Genomic DNA, 25,838 nt, shown 5'->3' with positions numbered 1-25,838 from the left:
CTTTGACAAATTGTTTGAGAAGTGAGTGTCTTTGATCCAGATAGATTTTTCAGCATGGAGATACACGGACTTCATTTATACAGTGGCATCTGCAACTCGTCTGGATAAACTAGTGGACGACCCATATTACCACTCCTTACCTGACCCCCACCTGCACAGCATGTCCTGTCGTTGGTTTTGATGTTTCTGTTTCTGTTCTGGTTTGGTATTATGGCTTGATTATAATGATCATAAACATAACGATAGCATTATGACCCTGATTAGCGCTCATTCTGGGCTGCACCTAAGGTTAAATTTTTGCTAATTACAAGTTGTTAGTGTCAGGCCTCCCTTACCCCCTGTGCACCCAATATCCCCCTCTCCTTCTTATAAAAGCCTGTTTGCACCTTGTAATGGTACGGTTTGTCAATCATAAACTATAGCAGCCCAGCACATTTACTGGTGAAATGCATGTACAGTGCATGTGTATCCTCTAATGTAGGTGTGGCCAAAGCTGTCCCTTCTACTCCTGGTCTTTGTTCCAACCCTGTTCTAAATTGTTTAACTGAACCCATTAAACCTCCATCCAGACCCTGCAGTAGTTAACTATTTCCTTTTACCTGTTAAACCTGGAGTGGAATGGCTCTCCAGGACCGGGATTGGACAAGCCTGCTCTAATATGTAGCCTGCTCTAATATGTATTTGCAGGCAATAGCGAAAAGTTCTCAAAAGTTCCATTTATTCGGTTCTGGTTGAATATGAGGCAAAATTCCAGGCTGGGCTATACAAGAGCTGGTAATGTAATAGTGTCATAGTGCTCTTGTCACAGTGTTCATGATTATGAAGCTAAAAGAATCCATTCTATAGAGTGATGCAAAGCCTTTGGCCAGAGCTGTAGAGTCAGGGGCTGCAAGAACGAGACAGCTTCTCACCTTGGCAGCCCAGTCTAGCCCTGGGAATATGCAGGGTATCTAATGAACACAGTGTGGGGCTGAGGGTGTTAACTAGGAGCAGGTTATTCATACCTTAGACTTTTAATCATGAATTTTCAACCTCCTCACTAAGACTTTCAGCAGCCTCATTTAGAGACTCAAGGAACTGTACCTTGTGCCTTTAAATCACTTTGACTGAAACAATGAAAAGTCTATCCATTCAAAACCAGTATACTGATATAATAGAAGGAGCATGTTGCGTAACCTCTCCAGACATACCCTCTTTATCTGAATCAATATATTTCAAGTAAATCATTTCTTAAACATAGCGATTAACAAGAAATATATGACGATAACTGGAAGATAATACATGCATGTGCATAACAAGAAACGCATTGCTAGTGAGATAACAGAGAACAGCATGGAGTTGTTTTCCTCATTGGGTACTATTGCAGTTATAAATATCTGAATCCCATAAAAGAAAGTCAGTTTACAGCAAAAGAAGACAACAGGACACAGGACCATTTAGACTTTACTAGAACTTGCTGCTGGTTTTCATAATAGTCTTCAACCGCTCTCCTTTGGCTTCAATTCCGACTTTAAAAAACCCAAGCTGTTTCCTGGAACCCACGTGATTTGATCAGGCCGTTTCTTGTTCTGACAAAGTCTTCCTCTCTCTGAGCCTCCTGTTTACCTGCTATGCAGTTCCAAGCCTGACGCCAGCGTTTCAGTGTGCCTGTGCTCCCCCTATCACTCATCCAGCCCCTATTAGAGCTGTCCAGGTCCTTGTGCCTGTATGCAGAGCCATCACAGCGGCCAGCGTTGTGTAAATAATCCGTGAAATGCTCCCGAAGGCACATTTGATACCCTTCTTCTTTGTTGAGACTCTTCCATTTCATAAATCTCAGGTTTCTGGGGACAAGTAGCTGGAATTTATCTCAATCACTCATTGTTGGAGAAAGCTTCCATGTTTGCAAATCAAAAGTGAGACAGATTTTTGGAGGATCTTTTCAAGAAGCTCCAGAGCTGCAAATTCAGATCTAGTAACTTCCATAGTTAACTCCCTTCTAGCTGACTGCTTTATGGTTTAGGTCTATGCTGACAGAGTCTTTCATTTCCCATATATATATATTTTATATTTTCACCCTGTGGGTCTGTCACAAAAAGGATGCAAGACGAGCAAACACACCTACAAATGGTACAAGTCATAAAACTTAGGAGTAAACCTGTTGCTAACTAACATTAAATATTTTAACTGGTAATATTGAAGGTTGTGACCTAAAAATGTATTTATTATTATTATTATTATTATTTAATAATCAGTATATATTATCATTATATATGACTATCATATGTATGGATCATCTTCTGTAAATCTACATGGAACAAAGAAGAATTCTAGAATGTTAAAACTAGAACACTGGAACTGTACGTATTCCATTGAGGGATTCTCATGAGCTGATAAACCACAAAAGTGTAATAATTAAATTTGTGCAGGCGGCTGGGTGTTCTCTACAGCCCTGGCCAAACTAATTTTGCTTCATAAAGTCGAATGCAACCTGTTGAACAATGTTATGTTAACATATTGAATTACACACCGCTTTGGAGTTTTCCATAAACTTAACAAAAAACTGACAATTTAAAAAATGTGTCATTTCAAAATCTAACATGAAATACTACTGTGCTGCTATTATGGCTTCCGGTAGACTTTTGCAATATAATTTTGCTGTTTCTTTGATTACATGATGTTAAATAAAAGATCTAAATTAGGTTGATATAGCTTTTAAAAATAATTATTATGTCTCATTCCTAAAATTGGCAGTAATGCAAAACTTTTGGCCATAGCTGTGTGTGTGGGTATAATCATTGAGATGCTATGCAATGACAGCACAGTGTGTGCGTCAGACAGGTTGGCAGGTACATTTAAGCTCCAGGCAATCGCAGCTGCTGCCCAGAGTCTGGTGGAAAGACCGGGCAATAGCGATCAGTTCTCATATGACAGCTTCTCTGCAAGAGCTGAAAACTCCTTATAATCCATTTGTTGGTTTGACCTAAAGCAGCGATTTGTGTGCATGTACACTGTGTGTTCAGGAACAAAAGGTATTCATTTCTCAGGCATTTGTGTGTTTCAAAGCCTGCAGATATGCACCCATGCACAGTACAGCAGAAAGAAGACAGAACTAGCAGCTTGACAGTCTTGTGTCAAAGCTGGCCAGCTCACGAAACAAAAGTCAACTTCTGGTGAAAAACCCAATGCTCTTCTTAACTTTGCTACAGGTATTATCCCTAATCAAATACAATAAGTATTCTATAATTCCTACCCGCTAATTGATATACCTACAATGAGTTATTTTTTAATTTTTTTTGTAATTTAGTGAGCCCAATTATTTTACCCCCCTGATTTTCTCCCAATAATGTTCTTCCCCTCACCGCAGTGATTCCCCGCACAGCTCAGGAGAACTGAAGGTTCAGTGAAGGTTCAGCTTCCTCTTTTCCACCCAGGAATTCAAGTGGATGTCAGGGAGCTACCGGCCTCTAGAAGACAAAGGGCAGCTCTGCTGGTGTTTGCTTTTGAGCTCACCGGGCGCCGGTCACCAGGGTTCGCTGTAGCACGATGTGGAGAGACTGCAGGCTTTTACGCGCCACAGCCAATGCAACGCACCCTTCAGGATCTCCAGGGAAGACCGGTGACTTCGCACAGCCAGGACCCCCGACCTCCCCTGCGCTCCCCTGACTGTATGAGTCGAGGCTGTGCTTTTAGCAGGACCGAAACAAGTTCATTTTTGTTTAGTTTTTTAGTTTTATTTGTTATTTTTTTTTATCAGGTTTGGCAGAGCTGCAGACAGTTCCCGGCAGTGATTGAAAGAGGACCAGCACTGATGGATTTACTGAATGGCACTGTCACGTTCTGACAATGCAAACATTGTCCTGATGAGCAGCACCTAATGAAGCAACAGTCTTTTTGGATGGCGCTGTTTAAAACATGTCAGCGGTTTATTAGATTTGTATTATTACAGTCATTGGCGTGATTTATGATCTGTGCTGGTTTAGTATTGTTTCGATTAAAAAATTCTCACAAAACGTTTCGTCTTGTGTGACTGATTCATGACAGCTAATGGTGTTTCATTTTTTTGACATGCAGGGTATGAAGCAAAGGTGAAACGCTTTCAACCTTCACACAGTGGTCTGAATGTAAATCTGTGGATCTGTACAAACTATGATGGGGCAGACAGACTGATTCATATTGCAACAAGCAGGGCAGCCCCTAACACACTAGGATAGGTTTCCAAATTAACCAGCAGGTAGATTAACTATAACCCGGCAGCCCATTTTGTACCGAGTCTCTTTTAAAACCCACTGCCTCCCCCCATCTCACCACAGCTAACCTTTTGGTTGTTGAAATTAGCCTCTGCGCCTCTAAAGGGTTACTGTGGTACTGGCAAGTCTTCTCGTGGTTTGTTTTTTTCATTTTGTAACATTAACATGATTTTTTTTTCTTAAAAAAAAAAAAAAAAAAAAAAAAAAAAACAGAACAGAATTGGGAAAAAGCATTGGAAATATGGCCCTCTGATTTTCAAGCAAAATTTTAACATCATCCTGTTTACAGAGCTGTTATACAGATCAACAGGCAATCTCTTTCAGGAAAGCTAGTGATTATTATTAGGCATTATTATTTATTATTATTATTATTATTATTATTATTATTATTATTATTGCATTCTTATCTAGGATAGGTGTAAGGCTATTGAATACCACAGATTGGGAAAAATGCTAAAATAAATACATTTTAAAAAAAGCCTAGCAATGCCATTAGCAGACTGCAGCATTAGCACTGCAAGAAAACGCTTCTCTATTCCTTTATATTGTAACACCCTGTTGCTGAATTAGCTAGCATTGCATTGTCCGCTTTATTAACAGGGTAGTCGGCATGAGCTTTAAGAGCCACTGTAGTGGAGAGAAGGGGCTGGTGGTGTATAGCATGGAGAGACCTACATCTGTGCCAGATGTGACGTTATTTTAGCGGCGTTTTTGGAACCTAGCCGAGCGTCACGTTTATATGTACAGGTGAACAAGTTTAAACGTGTGGTTTATTGTGTGTCCCTTTAACTAATACCGCTTCGAGGATAGTATTATCATATTGTTTATGCTTGTTTAACAAATTATTGTGTTTCTTCAGCGGAGTAGAATGCCGGCTGTAGTGCTGGCCGTCATTTCGCAGCCTGCGGGTCTAGTTTTATATTATTATTATTATTATTATTTTTTTATCGTCATCAGCACAAATTTTCATAAAGCAAAAAGCCTCAGAGCCATTAATAAACAACTGGGATAATTCCGAGCTGTGTTAGTACTTCTGCGATGCTTTTTTTAAAATTTTATTTTATTGGTTTTAGAATTATAAAGTGTGCTTTTTTATCTGAACACCCCAAACACCAATCACACAAAAAAAACAAAAAAAACGCCTAGAATTCTAAAACGAGCAAGAAACAACGTAAGAACATTTACAGGCTCGTAGCAATTCTACTCCCAATACCGCTTCAGTTCCAGCCTTTAAACCACAGATATTTTGAAGGGGAAACGTTGCCCTCTAGTGGTCATATACGGTGCTGTATCTTTAATCCGCAGACACGTCGTTTCAGTGTATTTTGGAGCTGATGCATCTGCCAAAACACTTAGAATCAGTTTGCCTATTTTTTTTTTTTTGCATTTTTTGTTTAATTTATAATATTAATAGGGAAAACACATATCACCGACAAATGTTACACCAAACGTCCTCAACTGATTGTCAGATGACATTTGATAACGGGTGTGTGTGAATGCATTTATTTAACCTGATAAAGAATATAACAAACTGTTGTGCAAAAGTCAGGAGTTACAGTGTGTATCGCTATTGTGAGCATGCAGCGGTTTACTCCGGGGCTCCACTCGTGTTTTCTGCTGTTGTGCAGCTTTGACTGTTGTTGATGCTGTTTGGTTTGAGTGGGGAGGCCAGGCTTGCTGTTTAGCGGTCTTTAGTTCATGTTGATCAGGGTCCTGAAGAACTTGTGATCGCGGCAACCCAGGCTGAACTGTGCATGGGCAGCTGGTGTGAGGTGTTGGGGTGGCGAGTCCATCACATTTACCCAGTGGTTCTCAACACATTATATATATATATATATATATATATATATATATATATATATATATATATATATATATATATATATATATATACACACACACACACACACACACACACACACACACACACACATTCATGTCTAATAAAAGAGAATGAATAAGTTCAAATCACTGTACCATATTTGTTCTTTGTCGGAAACTTGATTTCCTGGCGCTGATAAGCACCTGCAGCTCTGTGCTGGTTTTAGCTGCTAATGTAAATGAACTGTTATAATGAGTAATGAGAGGAACAGTTTGATCTTTGCAGCACTGTTATTAAAATGGGTAATGGTTTGTCTTTTAAACCCAGCAGGGCTCAGGTATTGATAAACAGTTTTTAATATTTGATTTGACTGCATCTTTTTTTTATATCTGTTACATTGCCATAGTTTCATTAGCATATCGCTGTAACAGTTGACAATAAGGGAAGAGAATTCAAATGTAGTTTTATGGGATGCTCGTTGTAGCTCCTGGTGAATTGCAGTGATACTGTACATCATCAGCTTCCCTGACAGAAGAGCTTTGTAAGAAAAGGCCCTTCCTCCCATATTATTTGTATTCACCGTGAAATCATCAGCAGCCCTGCATCCTGTGATTGAAGAGTGAGGTTCGGAGTATAGTGGGTCAGTGATTCCTGTAAAGAACTGGGTGCTACTCCATTCAGGACCTTAAAAGTTAAAAGCAAAATCTTAAAATGGCTCTGGTGCTGCAGTGTAGGAGTGATGGAGGGTTGGGATGGGTGTGGGTTATCTCTGAGACAAAGCTCAAACAATCCCCAAGCTTGGTGCTAGGGGGCGCTGTGCAAGTCCTAATGAACTTTTTCAAGGAAGAGCAGGGGAGGTACACACGGCTCTCAATCCCTTTAAACAGGAGTAGGGTGTTCCTGTAAACCACACACCGGCTCTATCCTGCCTACATTTTTTTTTTCTATTGCGGAAAACGCTAAAATTGTGCCGAACAATTAAGGACATGCAGAGCAGTTACATCTTCTTGGGACGCACTATGAGAAGTCAGCTTGTAAAACTGTATTGTTTTTATTTTGAACCCCTGTTCCTGTAAAAGTTTGATATTAGACAAACAGTCTAGAACTGTTTCGTGAATATCAAACTGTAAAAACAGTTTGTGGGGTTTACAGTGTATGGTAGTAATATTTTATCAGTATATTAATATTATTCAATGATGGCTACTGCAGAATAGGGTATTGGCGCAAACAGAGATGCGCTGTAGTGTAACTATTACAGAGTGTAATTATTACATTCAAACACCAGGTGGAGAGAAAAACTATGTTTAAAAACCATGAGGTTTTCCCCACAGCTTGAAATGACAAAAAATGATTTGGGGGATTTGTTAACTCTTGAAGTAATTTTAACATTTAACATTTAATTTAATCATTCAACAGGAAGATGTGACCAAGGCATTGGAATTAGATTAAAATGACAACAAAAAACGAACACCTTCTCCCCATAGACAAACCTTCTCCTCTCGAAGTCAACAGAGACCCTCAAACACAGTTCCACTCACCTTTTCTCAAGGTGTGTTTTGCATAAACACTGAACTGAGCAGCTGTGATTGGGTGAACACTGAGACTCCCTTTCCATCTCATTGAATGGCACCTTATAGCCGGGTCCTGCAGCCTCTCCTCTCCTCACACTCGAACCCCTGCTCATCTCTCAGCTGGACAGTAAGGGGCACGTTCACATCGCACACTTCAAACATGCTGGGATTCCTCTGCTCTTTTCTCATTTGGCTGACATGTAAGAACTGACATTTCTAATGCTAGTTAAAATAAATACACCTCCTTCTGATCAGCAAGGTAGCAAGTTGCAAGAAAATAAATTGATTCATTTTTTAAGATAAATTAAAATCATATATTTTGTAATGAACTGTTTAATTTCCCATTTCTTTCAGGTGACAGTGTTGAAACAGCCTCCTGTCCTGTCTGTGAGTCCAGGACAAACAGCCTCCTTGGACTTTAACACTGGGACAGTAGATGACTTCTAATTCCTCTTTTCTTTTAAAGAGTCCAGCCACACCCAGGGCTGTGGCCACTCAGCCTCCATCCTCACAGAGTCAACATGGCCCAGCAGAGACAAAGCTCTAGGATTTTAACTCAAAATGGATAAGCACCAGCAAATGATCCCTAGCTTCCAGTTCATCAGAAAACAAAATGCTTATGAGGATCATCAAACCGTGCCGAAGCCTGGCTTCTGATGGGAGAAAAAACAATGTTGGGACTAGCTGATCCACAGGTGTCCAGGGGACGTTCAAGAAGAGCTACCAGTTGGATGCCAGTGGATTTATATGAAAGCAGTCATCTCTACCAGTGAAAGGACAATGCATGCACACAAATTCCTCTCGGTAGCTACAGTGATTTGGGGTTTTGTGAAGCACTATACTGAGATGGTCGACTGGGACGGTCAGTTCCAGACGTTGTTTTGCAGCACTGGAGGAGTTTTTGCACGGGGAGGTGTCTGAAGTGCATCACTGTGGTATTTGTCAAAGGGACCAAGCTCACTGTTTCAGGTAAGCAGACAAGATTTAACTTGACTAACTCTCAATATTTGGGGCTAAGATTTAAAAAATATTAGCAATTGATATTTTTACATGAATAACATGAAAGAAACATAAAGAAACTTCAAGTCCTAAAGACAAACCTTTCGTCTGTGTGCTTTCTTTACTGGAGGTGCTACAAAGATAGCGGAATGCTATGTTTTACTCTGTTATTTTAATTAAGTGTTTAAAACAATGGATCATTGCAGTTGTAATTCTAAAAGCAACTTCATAAAATTATTTCACGGACGTTTCGACTAGAAGTTAACAAAAATTGTGTTAATAAAAACCTATGAATCATAATAAATCATTGATCATTTGTATTTATTATTAATATAAATAACGTGGAGGTTGATTCTCATGTTGGCTGCTTTGCCTTAAACTTAGATTTAAACCTGCATTTGTTAATTTATTTTATTAATTAGATTTTCTACCTCAGTAATCTTGAGCATTTATGACATCTGAAAACAATACTTCCTTTCTTCTTCATACTTCACCGGTGTTTTAGTAAACAAACTGTTTGTTTTACAAAAAATGTTAGCAATATATATATATATATATATATATATATATATATATATATATATATATATATAGATATAGAGAGAGAGAGAGAGAGAGAGAGAGAGAGAGAGAGAGAGAGAGAGAGAGAGAGAGAAAGAGAGAGAGAGAGAGAGAGAGAGAGAGAGAGAGAGTGTTTCTTGTTTAGTGCTTAATGTCTCTTTTACTGAACTGTACAGTGCTTTTCTGTTTGTACGGGAAAGATGCTGTATAAAATTATTATTATTATTATTATCATCAGTTTGGAAAAACTGTGTAATAACTTTGTCTGGTTTTTCATTTCTTGTTCTTTAACCCTTTAGCCCAAGGACAACCTGCCCTCACTGTTTCAATCACTCCTCCATCACTGAACATAAGAACATAAGAAAGTTTACAAACGAGAGGAGGCCATTCGGCCCATCTTGCTCGTTTGGTTGTTAGTAGCTTATTGATCCCAAAATCTCATCAAGCAGCTTCTTGAAGGATCCCAGGGTGTCAGCTTCAACAACATTACTGGGGAGTTGATTCCAGACCCTCACAATTCTCTGTGTAAAAAAGTGTCTCCTATTTTCTGTTCTGAATGCCCCTTTTTCTAAACTCCATTTGTGACCCCTGGTCCTTGTTTCTTTTTTCAGGCTGAAAAAGTCCCTTGGGTCGACACTGTCAATACCTTTTAGAATTTTGAATGCTTGAATTAGGTCGCCACGTAGTCTTCTTTGTTCAAGACTGAACAGATTCAATTCTTTTAGCCTGTCTGCATATGACATGCCTTTTAAACCCGGAATAATTCTGGTCGCTCTTCTTTGCACTCTTTCTAGAGCAGCAATATCTTTTTTATAGCGAGGTGACCAGAACTGCACACAATATTCAAGATGAGGTCTTACAAGTGCATTGTACAGTTTTAACATTACTTCCCTTGATTTAAATTCAACACTTTTCACAATGTATCCGAGCATCTTGTTAGCCTTTTTTATAGCTTCCCCACATTGCCTAGATGAAGACATTTCTGAGTCAACAAAAACTCCTAGGTCTTTTTCATAGATTCCTTCTCCAATTTCAATATCTCCCATATGATATTTATAATGTACATTTTTATTTCCTGCGTGCAGTACCTTACACTTTTCTCTATTAAATGTCATTTGCCATGTGTCTGCCCAGTTCTGAATCTTGTCTAGATCATTTTGAATGACCTTTGCTGCTGCAACAGTGTTTGCCACTCCTCCTACTTTTGTGTCGTCTGCAAATTTAACAAGTTTGCTTACTATACCAGAATCTAAATCATTAATGTAGATTAGGAATAGCAGAGGACCTAATACTGATCCCTGTGGTACACCGGTTACCACACTCCATTCTGTTTTTCCTCTAATCAGTACTTTCTGTTTTCTACATGTTAACCACTCCCTAATCCATGTACATGTGTTTCCTTGAATCCCAACTGCGTTCAGTTTGAGAATTAATCTTTTGTGCGGGACTTTGTCAAAAGCTTTCTGGAAATCTAAATAAACCATATCATATGCTTTGCAATTATCCATTATCGATGTTGCATCCTCAAACAGGAGTCAGCAAGTTCGTTCAAGTTGAAGAGATAGCAAAGAATGGGAAGGTTACTCTGACCTGCCTGATCAATAAGCTGTCTATCAGCTTGGCCAACGTGAGCTGAACAGCAGATGGGAGCACGGTGAACGCAGGATTCCTGACCAGCGATCCGGTCAAGGAGAGCGACAGCACCTTCAGCCTGAGCAGCTAGCTGAGCGTCCAGGCTTCAGACTGGATCAGTGACAAGGCCTATTCCTGCAAGGTGACGCAGGGAGGCAGCAGTTCCGCAGTTTCCAAGGTGATAAAGAAGTCGACCTGCATGTAGACTTCAATGTACATTGTTTCAATGTGTCAAGATGAATGGCATGCTTTATTTCCGTATCCTTTTAGTGTAATACATCGCATGCTGAAGCGTCTTTACGTTTAATTGATGTGTCACAGGATTTGATGTCAACTTTAATGACTTTGCTTGATTTTGTTAAACATTTGTTAACATCCACAAGAGATTTGTGTCTGTTATGTCTTCAACTAATGCAGTAAAAAATGTATCTATACAATGCATATCAACTATTAAAGTAAGGGACTATCAATAAAGTACCCCCGCAGAGGAGAAGGGAAGGGGGGCACCAATGTTACTCTGTATTATAATTACAATATGAATCACTAACCAGGTTGGGTCATAAATAAAATTAAAAAAATTAAAAAACGCTGGGATGCATTTGCAAATACAACGCTTTTTATAAACTGCTGCATCTTGGTACCTGTGAGGCAGGTCACTGAAGTGAGTTTGACCTACAGCACCTTTCATCGCTAGCTTTTTCTTTTTTAAATGTATTAATCTAGCCCGTTGTTGTTTTTTTTTTTTTAAATATCAAAACTGAAGCATAAAAAACACAAGCAAGGAACCAAAATAATTCCACAAAAAGGACACACACACACACACACACACACACACACACACACACACACACACACACACACCTGTGTTAATATTTCTAGTACTGCTATAAGAAAAAAAAAAGGTTTATATATGTATTGTCCATGTTTTAAATGAATGGCTTACTGAATATTAAGTGTGGCGTGTTTGGGGCTTATCTTACTATTTCTATACAGCATCTAGCATTAAAGTAATTGCCATATTCTGTATGAACAAAGTTAAAGGTATACTTAATCTGGCTACAAGATTTAGTGCAAGAAAATTGATATTTAACATAACAGCAATATTTTTTAAATGCTTAAATCATACCGTCCCCACAGTCACAAGGGGCTCCATAACTAATTCCTATTGTGTTTACTCTTTGGAATAGTAAAAGAGGTATGAGTTTGTGCCCTGTGTTTAAGTTTGTGTTTCGAGTTTTCAGGCTAATCACACCTTGTTGACGCCGGGCACTTGAAGCTAGGTCTAAAAGCGTACCAAAACTGAAAAGTTACAAATCTTGCAAGTTTCAGAATACAAAAATATCTTGAAAATGCAAAGTGGGGAAAACCCAGCTCCTTACCAGATGTTTTCTTTCTCTGGCCCTTTATTCCACTTGCTGCCACAGAGACTGCAACATAATTGCTTTCAAATGTACAAACTACCAAATTATATCGCACAGTCTAACGAGCGCCATAATAGTAGAACAGTATTTCATGCTAGATTTTGAAATGTCACATTTTTCGATTTGTCAGTTTTTCCGTTTGTCAGGTTGTTTTTTTTTTTTTTTTTTGAGTATATGGAAAACTACAAAGCGGTGTGTAATTCAATATGTGAACTTAACATTATTCAACAGGTTTCATTCGACTTTATGAAGCAAAATTGGTTAATTCTACAGGGTGATGGAAAACTGTTGCCCAAAGCTATATTATGAGAATCGAGAAATACCCAGTGAGATTTTAAAAGAGATAAAATACATGTATTATTCAAGGGCTTGCAAGTAGCACGCAGTCCAGTATAAGGTATTTACTTATTTTTTTTATTTAAAAATAAATAAATAAAACAAACCAAAAAAAAAAATAATAATAATAATTCTAAATGATTTAATAGCTAGGATTTGTGGGTGGGGCAACCTGTTTACCAGGCTTCATAAAAGATTACCACAGTAAAACCACAGTTTACCAAACTGAAACAATGCATTGACATGCCTGTGTTTAAGTTTTGTTTTTACTACGCTTTACTATACTTGGGATACCATATATATTCCAAACACGTTTACCAGCGAGTTTACTCAGCCTGGGACACCCTTGCGTGGCTTAAAACTTTTCATTCATCTGGGGCGAAGCACAGGCGCAAGAGCCCACTACAGGTTGGTTTTTGAGTCAATTGTAAAAGAGGCGGGGTGAAAGGCTGTACGACGCTTGCCATTCGCCACTTGCCAGAACAGACCTACGCGATTGGCTGTACCGTTTCCTCCGTAGGCAACGAGTACGCCGTGTCACGTGAAAAACTAAAAGGGTCATGTGATTAAGCCAGTCCTTCCAGGAAGGTGTAATTGTAATTAATGAAAGAACAGCTTTGGGGGTCAGCGTTCAATGGTAAGGAATTCATTTGTTTTGCAATGCGTTCTCATAGCGTGTAGTTCAACAGATGAAGGATAGATTGGAGGAAGTTATATTGTTATTGTTTTTATTTTTTAAAACGATCAGCTATCACGCAATTATATGTAACAAGTTTGGAGGGATTTAGAAGTGACGGGTGATCTGGCTGCTAGTTCTCTGTCAATCGTTATCGTTCAAGCAAGCTTTCGTTGCAACTGTCAGTCATATGAACGTAAATCGCATTAGGAATCCATATATGATCACAGATCTGTGTAAATACAGAATTACCCATAAAACATTTTTTTAATGTTTTTTTTTTTTTTTTCACTGCTGTTTTCACAGGTTTGTTGCATCTCTTTGGGGAAGTGAAAACAATACCTACCTGTAATCCTAGCTCTGAGTTTCCGTTATTTCTCCCTTGCTACTCCCCAACACTGTTTACGTCACTCTCCCACACGATGACAGTGTCTAATTTTCAACAACTCCACGGTTACTTAAATAAAAGGCATTTTACTTCATTGTTTGTATTTGTGCCCACAGCATATCTACCTTGGACTCTCACATCATCAGATCTCAGAAGCTAAGCAAGGTGAGGTCTGGTCAGTGTTTGGATAGGGGACATCACCTCTGCATGTGTTATCAGAAAATAACTTTTACAGTCTCCACTTCTGTGGCTTGAGAGAGGAGGAAATAAGGGTGCAGGGATGGAAGTGACACTCCCGTTGCTTAGCAGGTTGATCCATTCCTGGTTTTGCTATGCATTTAATAAGACACCCCTGTAGCTTATTACCTACACACAGTGACACCTGAGCTTGTTGCCTATGCACTGTGGCTAATCAAGCTGATGTTAAAACCTGGAGCAGGAGAACCTGCTATTCAATAGGGATTATCATGAGAAGGACTGTTAATCCCTGATGTCCGGTCTAAATGAGATAGCCTGACTAAAATGCGTCTACATGAGTAATGAAAACCGTACAAGTCTCCAGACCTGCTGTCAGTTGGTCAAGTAAAGGATTCTACTGATTTCTTAACAATTGGTCCAAAACCAATTTTTTTATTTATTTTTTTTAAAGCAGGCGTGATTTTTTTCTTTTTTTTTTTCGTTGCTTGATTCAGCCAGTGGTTTTTTTCTCATTCCAGTGGGTGGCGTGTATCCCTGCCGCTGGAAACGAAGATGAAAAACTGCTGGCTTCTCCCTTCTGTGGGCTTCATTTTACACATGCTGGCGGGGTGTGGTAAGTTTGAAAAGAAAAAAAAAAAAGAGGATAGAAATAAGACTCCCGTTGCACAGCAGTGTGATCCAATCCTGGTTTTGCTATGAGTTTAATGAGACACACCTGCAGCTTATTACCTACGCACTGTGACTAAACAAGCTTGTATTAAAACCTGGAATGGGTAAAACTGCTATGCAACTGGAGTCTTCAAATTCTCAAATGCAGCCGTGTCACAGCCGACAGACAGCAAGTTGCATTTAGGACTCAGTTCATAAATTTTGAACTAATTAAGTCTGTTTATGAATACAGCTTAGATTAAAAAAATATTCTGTTGTTGAAAACAAAAATCACTACTGAAGACTTACCCCCCCCACCCTCCCATTTCATCTAAGTAAAACAGCTTTAACTCGCACGTTCTTTGAAATGTTAATCTCATTGCTGAGATCCCATTTCCTTCTTTTTCAGGTGCTACTGTGATCCTCTCAGTTCCAGCAGCTGTGATATTAGAAAAAGACACTTCAAGGAATATAAGTATCAAATTGAGGTACGTGGAAATGTCCGGAAGATCAAACAAGCTTACTTAAGCTGGTTTCTTTTTTGGGATGCTGAAGTATTCTTTAGTCTTTTGTTGGTTTGAACGTATGTTCTTACAGTTCAGAGAAGATTGCTCAAGATTATGATCTAAGTGCAGAGCCTTAAACCGCTCGCTTCAACACTGCTTGTGTTTCTCTCTCCCACACACAGTTCCCCGCTAGGTGTGAGAACTGAGATCACGTTTAATATCACCTATTCTTCAAAAAACACCACCATTGTTCAGCTACCAGACCAGGTACGCTTAAAATAGAGGATGGAGGGGGAACTTAAAACTGTCTATTAGTCAATGCTTCCTTACCATACAAATGTGAAATGGCAAAACACTTTTTTTTTTTTTTCTTGAGAATCTACAACAGAATCTGCATTTGTTATCTGCACCCTAACACAGCTGCAAGTAAAACGACTGCAAAAGTTTTAGGGAAGTGTTACCCACAGAGAAACCGGAAAACAGAACTTGCTAGAGTGCAGATGCGAAGCTTTCACAGTGTGATCTTTGTTTTCGTGTTGTGTGTCTGGGGTAGGAAAATGTAGCACAGAAAATACAGAACAGAACGGGTCCACAGATCTGCTTAAAATTCTTTACTGCAAAGTTAAAGGAATATTTAAAAAAGAAATGCATTTGTTTCAACATCAGCTGCTTGCACTTTTGTCACTGTCACTGTAGGCGTCATGCGCTGCTGTTTTACAGGTAACATTACCACCTGAAGCAAGCTCTACAAGCTTTGGAGTCCAAGCTAAACATGTAGGCCAGGTTACTGTTTACCTAAACAGCAACAACTCAAACCAGACCGGGTAAGACCAGGAACGCTAGGCTGTATTTCTCCATAGCCTGGCTGCCACGCCACTGCAATCTGGAGAGGAAGGAACATTTTTTTCTTCCCCTGACTAAAAATAAAGTAGTTTTGAGGGGATTTCTAAACCTGTGCCTTTCAGATCTCCAGCTCGAATTCGCTTCCTGGTGGTACAGAGCGCCGCTGTTGAAATCGTCAACCAAGTGATTGGTTGGATTTATTTCCTGGCCTGGTCCGTCTCGTTTTATCCGCAGGTCGTGGAGAACTGGAGAAGGAAAAGGTGGGATTCTCTTTCTTTACGGGGTTTGGAGGGTCTGGCCCGATCTGCAGACAGCTTGTTAACCCCTTCAGTGGTGGTTCGAACAGTTTCTTCTCAAACTACATTTCGGAGCAACTCAAGAATCTTGAGGAGGGAACAATTAGGATGACCAGCTGCAAACCAATTTGAAACCCCGTTTCGTGCACCTCTTTGCAAAATGTTCTTTTGTGGGACACACGTGTCCCTTGTACTTAAAAGTGTTAACGCTGGCCTCCTTGGTGTGATTAAAGACCCGGATAATGCAACAAGTTGACCTTCTTTACCTTCCTGATTACCTTACCCCCGATGTCTGAGTGTTTAATAGTGATGGATAATTCTTTATTGTTTAACTGGGATGAGAACCCATTGAGTTGCAGTGGGATCCTGGGGTCCTGGATTAAGCAATTCTAAAGCAGTGTACAGTTAGGAGCCATGTTCTTATTGAATGTGCCGCATCTCACACCTGTACTGATTCCAGTGTGTGTGCGTGTGCACCGAGAGGACTGTCAAAAATGATTGATAGATTATATATATGTAAGGAGGCAGTGTGGTCCAGTTGTTAAAGTCCAGGGCTTGTAAGCAGAAGGTCACCGTTTTAAATCCTACCTCTGCCATTGACTGACTCACTCTGTGACCCCGAGCAAGTCACTTCACCTCCTTGTGTTTTGTCCTGCAGGTTGAGATGTTAAATCAGTGTCCTATTGTAAGTGATTCTGCATGTAATGCACAGTTCATGTTATATTGTTTTCATCTTTTTCCTTTACAGTGTCATAGGGTTGAATTTTGACTTCTTGGCATTAAATCTCACAGGGTTCATTGCATACAGCGTGTTCAATGTGGGTATGTTCTGGGTCCCCTATGTAAAGGTAAGTTAGAACTTTTTGCCCCCTAGATTAAGTTGATAAAGGGACCCATGAGCATGTTACAGAGCCACATGGAGTATACTTACCGGTATAAACAAACATCTTGTGTGTATCTGGCGCCATCTAGTGGGTATTAAATTGTTTGCAGGCGGACATCATTTCTGTCATAATTGTCGTGAGACCAATTCATAAACCTTGCAGATTTCTGAAATCTAAATTCATGGATGGAAGTAAGATTCCCATTACACAACAGTTTGCTCCATTCCTGGTTTACTAACGTTTTATTGCCATCCTTGGAATTAATAATGGTATATGCATATTAACTGTGTGATTTTTCTTCTAGGAGGAGTTTCTGAGGCGCAGCCCCAACGGGGTGAATCCTGTAGAAGCTAATGATGTTTTTTTCAGTCTCCACGCAGTTGTTCTGACTCTTGTAGTTATCTGTCAGTGCTGTCTCTATGAGGTGAGTGCTGTGTATAGTTCTATAGAACACACCTAAATATTTCTCCACAAAACCCTTGAGCCAATTATAATATAAGGCGTTTGATGAAACGTTTGTCTGTGTGATCGGCGCTGTGTGCGCCCTGCCCTACAACACCCGCCCATCTCAGTGTTGGAGAAGCACATTGCTTTGGTTTTCATTCTTTTTTTGTTGTGTGTGTCTGTAAATAAATATCCATGTCTGTGACTTGAGAGAGCAGGGAAGAAGCATGCAGGGATAGACATATGACTCCCATTGCATAGCAGTTTGATCCATTCCTGGTTTTGCTAGGCGTTTAACAAGACACACCTGAGCTGCGCTGTGGCTAATCAAGCTCTTACTAAAACCAAGAATGGGTGAGACTGCAATGCAACAGGAGTCTTATTTCTATCCCAGGCACAGGCAGTTTCTTAAAGAGTAGATGATTGAGTTTCCGAAGGCGCAGCTGTAGTTCTGTACTGTAACCAGTGTTCTGCTTGTCCAATACAGAGAGGTGAGCAGAGAGTCTCAAAGGTGGCTATTGGTCTGCTGGTGATCGCCTGGGCGTTTGCCTTCTCAGCTCTGTTTGTGGCGGTCACAGGTACGATCACCTGGCTGGAATACCTGTATTACTTCTCTTACATTAAACTGGGGGTCACACTGGTCAAATACATTCCACAGGTAAGAGACAGATAAACCGTGAAGCCTCTAATGCATTTCTTTTACTGGTTTTTTTGTGGTTTGTTTGGTAAGTCAGACTTAACCTGTGTCTGAAATAAGAATATAAATTTAAAAAAAGGACTTTTTCCCCTACCATTCGTAGCTTCATTACCACGATGTCACTTTAAGTAAAATGCCTGCTTGTGGGAGGGAAGGGGGCTGGCTACTATATGAACCTGCTGTGTAAGCACAAAGCAAAGGAGTTTGCTGGACTTTTCTATCCTCTCCTGGCCTGTAGGCTTACATGAACTACCGGAGGAAGAGCACGGTTGGCTGGAGCATCGGAAACGTCTTGCTGGATTTTATAGGAGGGAGCTTCAGTCTGATACAGATGTTCTTGCAATCATTCAACAACGGTAAGCACAAAACACACACTCCAGCTGCTCTGCTATTCCTGTCAGTTTAGTTTAGCTTAGCACAGGCACATCTCAATAGTTGAACAAGTTGATCTCAAGCACAGATGATGCTGAACAGCAGTTTTAAACCCGGAGATGCTTGACGACAGTGGAATCAGGAAGGCAGTTCCGTGACCCCGAGGCTGTGCTAAAGAAAGGATATGGACGCAAGCAAAGAGACTGAAGGATTGTCAGAGCAGCTCTGTGGAGACTCTCAACCCAGACCTTTTACAAGCAAAGACTGACAGAGGCAGAGCACAGGGAATGCAAAGCGTTATAGAAGTGATCTAGAATAAAATAGGACCTTCAGCCACTAGGTAGTTTAAGAGAGGATTAAGAATTATTATCATCATCTATACATATATGTTATTTTTGTTTCAGATCAGTGGATGTTGATTTTTGGAGACCCTACAAAGTTTGGTTTGGGAGTGTTCTCAATCTTGTTTGACATTATGTTCATCATTCAGCACTACTGCTTGTATCGACAAAAGATAGATGCATACCAGCCTCTAGACTAGCCCACCGAAACTCAACAAAGCACAGCGCCCTCGCGGGACCGTTCCCAGCTGAGGGTAGAACCATTAACAACTCCCCTTGTTTCCATTTCCCTTCCACATCCCTGTTCGTGTGCCTCACCAGTACTGGTACACAAGCCAGTCCATTCTTGTATTGCGTCTTTCATACCACAGGGTCCTAAGCATAGGTGCAAGTTTATGATTCCCTAGCAGCAGCGAATCAATGCATCAGGTAAAGACGAGAACAGTCTCTGCAACTGGATGGCCTCTAGGCAGTGGATTCATTGGGGTTCTGGACTCTCCAAAAACAAGACTCCAGTTGCATATTGAAGCAGCAAGGACGCCAGTATCTGCAGACCTCACTTGATGACCACTGATTGTGCAAAACATGCATGAGTTCTTATGAGTCTTCAGATGCCAGGTGTGGATGTGGACCTCAATGAAAAGCCTTGAAAGATACATGAATGATGTTTTTAAACCGGCTATTTTTGTTTTTTTTAACCCTTTGTGGTAAAAGGGACCTATGCGTCTCACAAATAAAAATGGTGCTAGCTTTCTTATTTTTTTTGCGGCGAGGCGCACGAAACACGGTTTAAAATGTAACGAGGTTGGATCTGCTCATTCAAATTGTCATTTTCCGCCTCGTGATATTTGAGTCGCTCTCCAGTGTATTTTCAGAAGAAACCGTTTGAACAAGCCCTCAGCTCCTTGTATACGTTAAGGGGTTAATGAATACTTTGTCTTTATATTACAAAAACATGTCTAATATGTAACTATACATACAAACATGTACTAATATTGAAATTCATATTCTGAATGTTTTTTTATAAAAGGTGTTAACACAATTGCCAACTGTAAAAAAAAATAAAATAATAATTTTGACCTTCTGGTACATCAGTTGAGGTGAATAGATATAATAACTGTTGATTTGAAGAACACTGATTTGATACGACAAATGTAATTGTTTTTAGACTTGCAAACTAATTAAAACACACTGGTGAGGAGTAATTAAGTTATTACCAGCTGTGGAGTAGAAGAAGATAGTACTATATAGATTCAGACTTATTTAGCTTCTGCTAGTGAGATAGTGTTCACTCTGCTCATTATCCAGGATCATGAGAAGAGACTACATAGCATATCCAGAGAAACCATGCTATTAGTTTCAAAGCTTTGCAGGTATACAAAGATGTATTCATGTCAATTTTGCATTAGCCGCTGAGTTAGTTCCAAACTATTTTAGGGCTCTGAATAGTACAGCTTTGTTTTTTAATCAAGGAAGTGATGAAAGTGTCCCACCTACTGCAGTTAAGCTAATGTTACACTAATCGGTATACCAAGTGTGCAATGCATGTGTGACATGCACAGAACGATCTGAATGAATGACAAAGCAGCAGCTTGCTACAGGGGGTAAATTATAAGCAAAATTATACTAACCCAGTTGTAGATCTTTTTGTAATAGCTAATGTATGATTAGTGTGTTGCAGCTATTCTGTAAACTTTTCTATTTTGTCATGTACAAAAAATGGGAAACAAGTGCCTTTTCTATCACTGAAGCAAATGTATACATTCAAATTAATGCATGACTTTTTAATTAAATACAAAATAACTGCAATCTACTCAATTAGTGTCCTCGTGTTTTAATGGATCAGCAAATGAATAACTCAAAGACGTATACTTTTTGAGAAATGTTATTACTTTCAGCAGTACAAATCAGGAAGACTAATAGTTATTGGGCAGGTGACAGCATCAAGCTGCTATCCTGGACATAACCATTAGCTAACACAGATCAGAACAATTAGTGTTATAACAAAAGAGCTTACAATAAAAAAAATACATTGAACCGAGTAAATGCGGTTGGGATTCTTGAAAATTAGTGTTAGAAACTTTCCGAATGACTATCTGCTGTCTTAAAGGAAGCGCTGTGGGTAGAGTTACTGAAAAGCAAACACAGATTAAAAGCTCTTTAAAGAAATTAAGGGAGGTACCGTATAGAAAATATATAATAATATGGCTTGGTATTGTATATCTGGTAGAACGCCCATTCAGTCAGTTACACAAAGGGACTAATAGGTCTTTATGACGTCTTTTCCTTGTGAGCAAGAGCCTAATTAAACTGGATTACAATCATTTTAAAAGACTTAGCAACCCAAGCCCTGGGCCAGGAAGTAGACAGCACTCAGTTGTTTTGTTTTTTTCCACAGTAAGCCTGTCTGATATTTTAAAAAAAGTCCACTTTTAGTTTGTGTTAAATGTATATTGATGCAGGGGCATCACTTGTTGGCTTAGGTAATTTTAATACTGCTTCAGTGTAAAAATACATGTACAAGAAAGCATGGGAAACCACGTCCTTTGAGTGGTCCCCATTCCCCCCTCTAGTTTTGGTTTAATTGCTGATAGCTTTTAAAGGAAAAGGAACAAAGGCACTTGTTGGTATGTTATTGTTCCCTCTAACTAACCCCATCTCTTAGGGTTTAGCTAACAGCTAACATAGCAAGTTTAAAAGGCATTCGAAGAATGGTTAGATAATAAAGACAGCACCATACCCCACATTGCGTTTCCAGCTAGCACCTGGGACTCTCCTTTACTTTGGTATCGATTATGTATGGATGTATGAAATGAAAAAAAACAAAAAAAACATTTTGTTAAAAGTATGACCCCTCTATATGTTCCCAGAACATTTGTAAAGCACACTGAAATGCCTAGCAGTGTTAAATTCTGTTTTACTTTGATACCACACTGGTTTCCTAATTACACTAGTCTTGTTTAACTCGGGTAGCGTCAGGTGGCTCTAGATTAGGGCTAATTGGGTTCTGTTTGCATAGTAAAAAGGTAGAGCACGAAACAGGAGTAAGGCATGAAATTAAAATTTAAAATAAAATCAACAGAAATCTTTGTCAACGTGACGTGCCACTTCTTGTTACCCTTTTCTATTACCTCCACCCTCTGCATGTGTTATAAATACGGATTTGTTTTGGTCTCTATCCAGTCGCTTATTGCATCGATTGCCGGACAACGTTCTCCAGATTTGTCCTTGTCACCAGCAGGCGCACCACGTCTTCGTTTTTCTTAGTGAGCCTTTTCCGTGCCTGATCGTGGGTTACCATAGTCATATCCCAGCCGTTCACCTGCAAAAAGCAATGGAAACGCTTCAGTTCTTCAACAAACAGCCCTTCTCTCATCTGCTACTTTGCGCCTATTCTATATATGGTAACCTTCCATTATTATTGGAATACAGACTCCAGTCCAACAGCTGTGGATCCATTCCCAGGTTTTAAGGCGAGCTTAGTTCAGCCCACCATAATTAAGGTCACAATAAAATCAGTAATGACTCACAACAGCTCTGCAATAGGATAGCACCCCCACCCATTCCCCTCCCCCCTCCCCTTTGTCATGGTAATTCATCTAAAAGGGTTCATTTTGAATGTACAGTAACCCAGATATTTTTTCCTTTCGTTACCTTATATTATGGGTAACGGGTGACTGTTTCACAGTACCTGCATAATTTTGTCTCCAGTGTGTAGACCTGCTACTTCAGCTGGTCCCCCCTCGCTCACTCTGGTTACATAGATACCCTGCAGCAAGACACATCATCATCCTCATCATCACCACAACACAATCACTTTTGTGATATCACGCTGTAGTTTCTTTGAATACATGATGTTAAATTAAAGATCTAAATTATGTACCCAACAGCACGCAGACCAAGCCCACCTTTCACGAAACGTTCTGCAACTCTTTTTCCCCTGCTGCCCCTCAGTTTAACCACCCCACACAATATCAGACGCTGCATCTAGCAATGCTGCGTCTCGATCTCTGAATTGTCTGCAGACAGTGCCGGGGCTACGCATCGTATCCCACTGCATCATCGCACAGGATCTGCACATGTTAAAAGCGACCCACCTTGTCAGACTTGTCCTCGGAATAGGGGTTCTGTCCTGGGTCTTGATCGATTCCCCCGCCTATGCTAAACCCAAGGATTAGGTTTTCCCCTTGGCGCAGTTTATGAATCTCAATACGTTGCTGAAACAACAAGAAAGACGTTTCATCAGTGTCTGATACCATGCACCACTCCCTTTGACATAAAACAAGCACATATGAAAAGATATAGAGCATAACAAACTGAACACATTTTAAAACCCTCCTTCCATAAGGAAATGGATGCCGATGACTTAACTGTAAAGCCACACCCAAGGATATTGGAAAACACCTCACATTATCTTTTCAGCTTGGAATGTTAACACTGCAGCCATTCACTCATGAAAACGTGGCTTTCCCACAGTGCCGCACAGTCCGGTCATGCACACCCCCGGACAACACTTCCAGGCACAATCTTTTAGTAAAACAGCTCTGCCATAATAATACACAGACAGAAGCATAACGAGTTATGCGCTGATGAATTCCACAGAGCCATCCAGCCGCCTCTGCACACACTTGCTTGTTCCTTTCACTGATTAAAATGGGGTATTTGTTCAAAATTTGACACCGAAAGACTGATAACGCCTGTATCATTCTGAGTGCAAGAGACACGACTGTGCTGACGCATTAAGTGTGAAGGGGATTTTCACTCTTCTGCACATTACAATGTAGTTAACATAACAAGGCGTGATGCAATAATGACGTGATGAAACTCCAGAAAGCCTTTTTAGAAGACAAAACATATCAGAGTTCACATTGAGGATGCCACAATGACAAATAATGCCCTTTCCTTATGCATTCATTTAAGATTGTGAGTAATTTGGATTGGTACTATTCACAAACCACCATCTGCAACATCCCAAGAACTTTACATTCATTTCGAGTTGGAGCTACAACTACGATACTATTAAAATGTTTCCATAATTTGAAAGAAAAAACGATTTAAAATAAAAATCTGATCGGATAGACCCCAATAGCCTTATCATACTGGATTAAAGGAAACACTGTGGATTCACTGGAATAAGAACTGCATTGCTTTGCACACACTGTATACCACTGATGTGTGTGTGTTTTCTAAATCAAACAAAAAGTGCTGTGTCTAATAATTATGCACAAACGGTTACTTCATGCGGAAATTGCCAAAGACCGTAAAACATGTCTGCTCCTGTGCGTACCTAAAGCGGATTCAGGCTTACACGAACACGATCGGTATGTAAAAAAGTTTACAAAAAAACTAAACAAAAAACGCCATTGGCTATTGTGACAAGCCAGCTGTGCATTAGATGGAGAACCCAACAAGCCGCTGCTCCGCCTGGCATCAATTCTGCTGCTGATCAGCCAACTCAGAGGCATTCCTTTTGCATTGTGCGAGAGACGATGACAAGGGCCGGGCAAGCAATCCCTGCAGAGACTCTCTGCTGTTTAAAAACACATTCCGAAAACCCCCCTTCGGGAATTGTGGTCCTCCATCAGCATTTACAGTTCCCTCAAAATAAAGACTAGGTCATCGTATTTAGCACATCTGATCCACTCCTTCGAGCACGCACCTCTGCAGGGCTATTTCATTTCAATAAACAAAGCCTGCAGTACTGGAACCACAGAGATCCTTTGAAACCACACTCTTATATATTTACAACGGCGTGAAGGGCGCTGTATAAACATACATTTCTATTGCATTGTAACATCTCTACTAAACTAGTTTGGGTTTCAAAAAAGCTTTGTACTGCCCATTAACAAACTAAGATGACGTCTCCCTAATTCAAGGAATCGTCCCATTAGCAACAGCGCTGTTTAAGATCAATAGTCTGTTGCTAAGGTAATGTGTTGCCTGATTTCCCAATGTCTGAACTGGAGTCAAAAACAACACCTCATCCTGTTTTATTTTATCGGCCAGTCAAGCAAACACCTTGGAAGGAACCGTTTTTTAAAGCGGATTTTAAAAGCTGATGTGACCATTTTCAATCTGACACTAAATTTGTTGTCTGGGTGCAGTTTCTAAGTTTTAGCTTCTTCGGGAACCTTTGAAACTACAGTAATGTAATGTCACACTGGATTTTAAAATCTCTCAGTGGATTGCGATATTAAAACTGAAAAAAAAAAAAAAAAAAAAAAAAAAAAACCGCACCCACTCTGTCAATAAGCAAACAGGAAAATATGTGATCTAATAACACAAAAATTACTGTTTGCAAAACGCTAGCCAGCTCAGAGACTCCCTCGGACTGGCGACAAACAAAGCAAACACTACGTCATTTATTAATTTATTTTATTTTACAGTGCAATAGTCAGTGCGACAGAATCCTCAAAATGTATGAATTTCAAAAAGTATATTGCTAATTCAAAAATCTTACTTGCTAACATCACTATATTGAAAACTAACAGTTTACAGAAATCTCAGCACTGGGACCCTTGTGACAAAACTATGACTTTTCAAAATTCAACTGTGTGTCACTTGCGAGCTAATCCCATGCACAAGCCTTCTATTACTGGAAGGAGAATCTGCACAACACGTTTGCTTTAAATTGGCCGCTCACTTTGTCAGACTATATTACTCCGCATTTAAAAAGTACAGCACTCCAGATTTCAAAGTACTGGCTGAATTTGAAGCGGAGTGTGACAGACGTGCGGTATCGTAATTGTATTGCTGTATATTACATCGCTTTTAATAGTTTACAAAAAATAAAACTGCTTTCTGCAAAGCTTTTTCAAACTGCAGATTTCCTAGCTTCCACCAGCGCCCTTACTGTAGCGGCATACAGGCAAGTCCCAGGCTTTTTAGGGGGGCCTACCGGTTCAAGAAATATGTTTTATTTAAAGTAACTACAAACGCATCGCTGTTCTTTCAAGTAAACTTACCACAACTGC

At 39.8% G+C, this 25,838-nt stretch overlaps 2 protein-coding genes and 1 long non-coding RNA gene across 4 annotated transcripts; 2 read left to right on the top strand and 1 right to left on the bottom strand.

Annotated features, from left to right (window-relative positions):
- Positions 1–7,730: 7,730 nt before the first annotated feature.
- LOC121300676 lies at positions 7,731–9,551 on the top strand. Its single transcript, XR_005947553.1, has 3 exons — positions 7,731–7,822; positions 7,977–8,591; positions 9,482–9,551. It is a non-coding gene; the product is annotated as an uncharacterized LOC121300676 (long non-coding RNA).
- Positions 9,552–13,135: 3,584 nt separating this feature from the next.
- ctns (cystinosin, lysosomal cystine transporter) lies at positions 13,136–20,677 on the top strand. 2 transcript variants are annotated; one of them, XM_041229675.1, is made up of 12 exons: positions 13,136–13,208; positions 13,752–13,800; positions 14,352–14,446; positions 14,891–14,969; positions 15,170–15,254; positions 15,708–15,811; positions 15,953–16,090; positions 16,875–16,974; positions 17,315–17,434; positions 17,942–18,032; positions 18,390–18,507; positions 18,928–20,677. In XM_041229675.1, the coding sequence occupies exons 3-12, from the start codon at positions 14,386–14,388 to the stop codon at positions 18,992–18,994; spliced, it is 963 nt and encodes a 320-aa protein (XP_041085609.1). In that variant the 5' UTR covers positions 13,136–13,208; positions 13,752–13,800; positions 14,352–14,385; the 3' UTR covers positions 18,995–20,677. The 2 variants fall into 2 exon arrangements, with proteins under 2 accessions (XP_041085609.1, XP_041085608.1); XM_041229674.1 differs by having other exon boundaries at positions 17,942–18,112.
- A 56-nt stretch (positions 20,678–20,733) lies between these two features.
- On the bottom strand, positions 20,734–23,138 carry LOC121300805 (tax1-binding protein 3-like). The gene is made up of 3 exons (XM_041229677.1): positions 22,962–23,138; positions 22,556–22,633; positions 20,734–22,186 (listed from the first exon to the last, which is right to left on the bottom strand). Exons 1-3 carry the CDS (start codon positions 23,121–23,123, stop codon positions 22,052–22,054), a joined length of 375 nt encoding a protein of 124 aa, XP_041085611.1. The 5' UTR covers positions 23,124–23,138; the 3' UTR covers positions 20,734–22,051.
- Between the last annotated feature and the right edge of the window lie 2,700 nt (positions 23,139–25,838).

This window comes from Polyodon spathula, chromosome 26 (genome assembly GCF_017654505.1).
Source record: "Polyodon spathula isolate WHYD16114869_AA chromosome 26, ASM1765450v1, whole genome shotgun sequence".
Taxonomy (NCBI): domain Eukaryota; kingdom Metazoa; phylum Chordata; class Actinopteri; order Acipenseriformes; family Polyodontidae; genus Polyodon; species Polyodon spathula.
Note: the sequence above shows the minus strand (reverse complement) of the source record. Positions and strands in the feature narration are given on the sequence as shown.

What these genes read in the sequence shown, in the direction of transcription:
- ctns (XM_041229674.1), top strand. Translation starts at nt 14,386, where the DNA reads ATGAAAAACTGCTGGCTTCTCCCTTCTGTGGGCTTCATTTTACACATG. An exon ending in ACACATGCTGGCGGGGTGTG is followed by an intron (nt 14,447 to 14,890) that starts GTAAGTTTGAAA and finishes CTTCTTTTTCAG; the next exon opens with GTGCTACTGTGATCCTCTCA. An exon ending in GAGAACTGGAGAAGGAAAAG is followed by an intron (nt 16,091 to 16,874) that starts GTGGGATTCTCT and finishes TTTCCTTTACAG; the next exon opens with TGTCATAGGGTTGAATTTTG.
- LOC121300805 (XM_041229677.1), bottom strand. Translation starts at nt 23,123, where the DNA reads ATGGTATCAGACACTGATGAAACGTCTTTCTTGTTGTTTCAGCAACGT. An exon ending in CCGAGGACAAGTCTGACAAG is followed by an intron (nt 22,634 to 22,961) that starts GTGGGTCGCTTT and finishes GTCTTGCTGCAG; the next exon opens with GGTATCTATGTAACCAGAGT. An exon ending in CTGGAGACAAAATTATGCAG is followed by an intron (nt 22,187 to 22,555) that starts GTACTGTGAAAC and finishes TGCTTTTTGCAG; the next exon opens with GTGAACGGCTGGGATATGAC.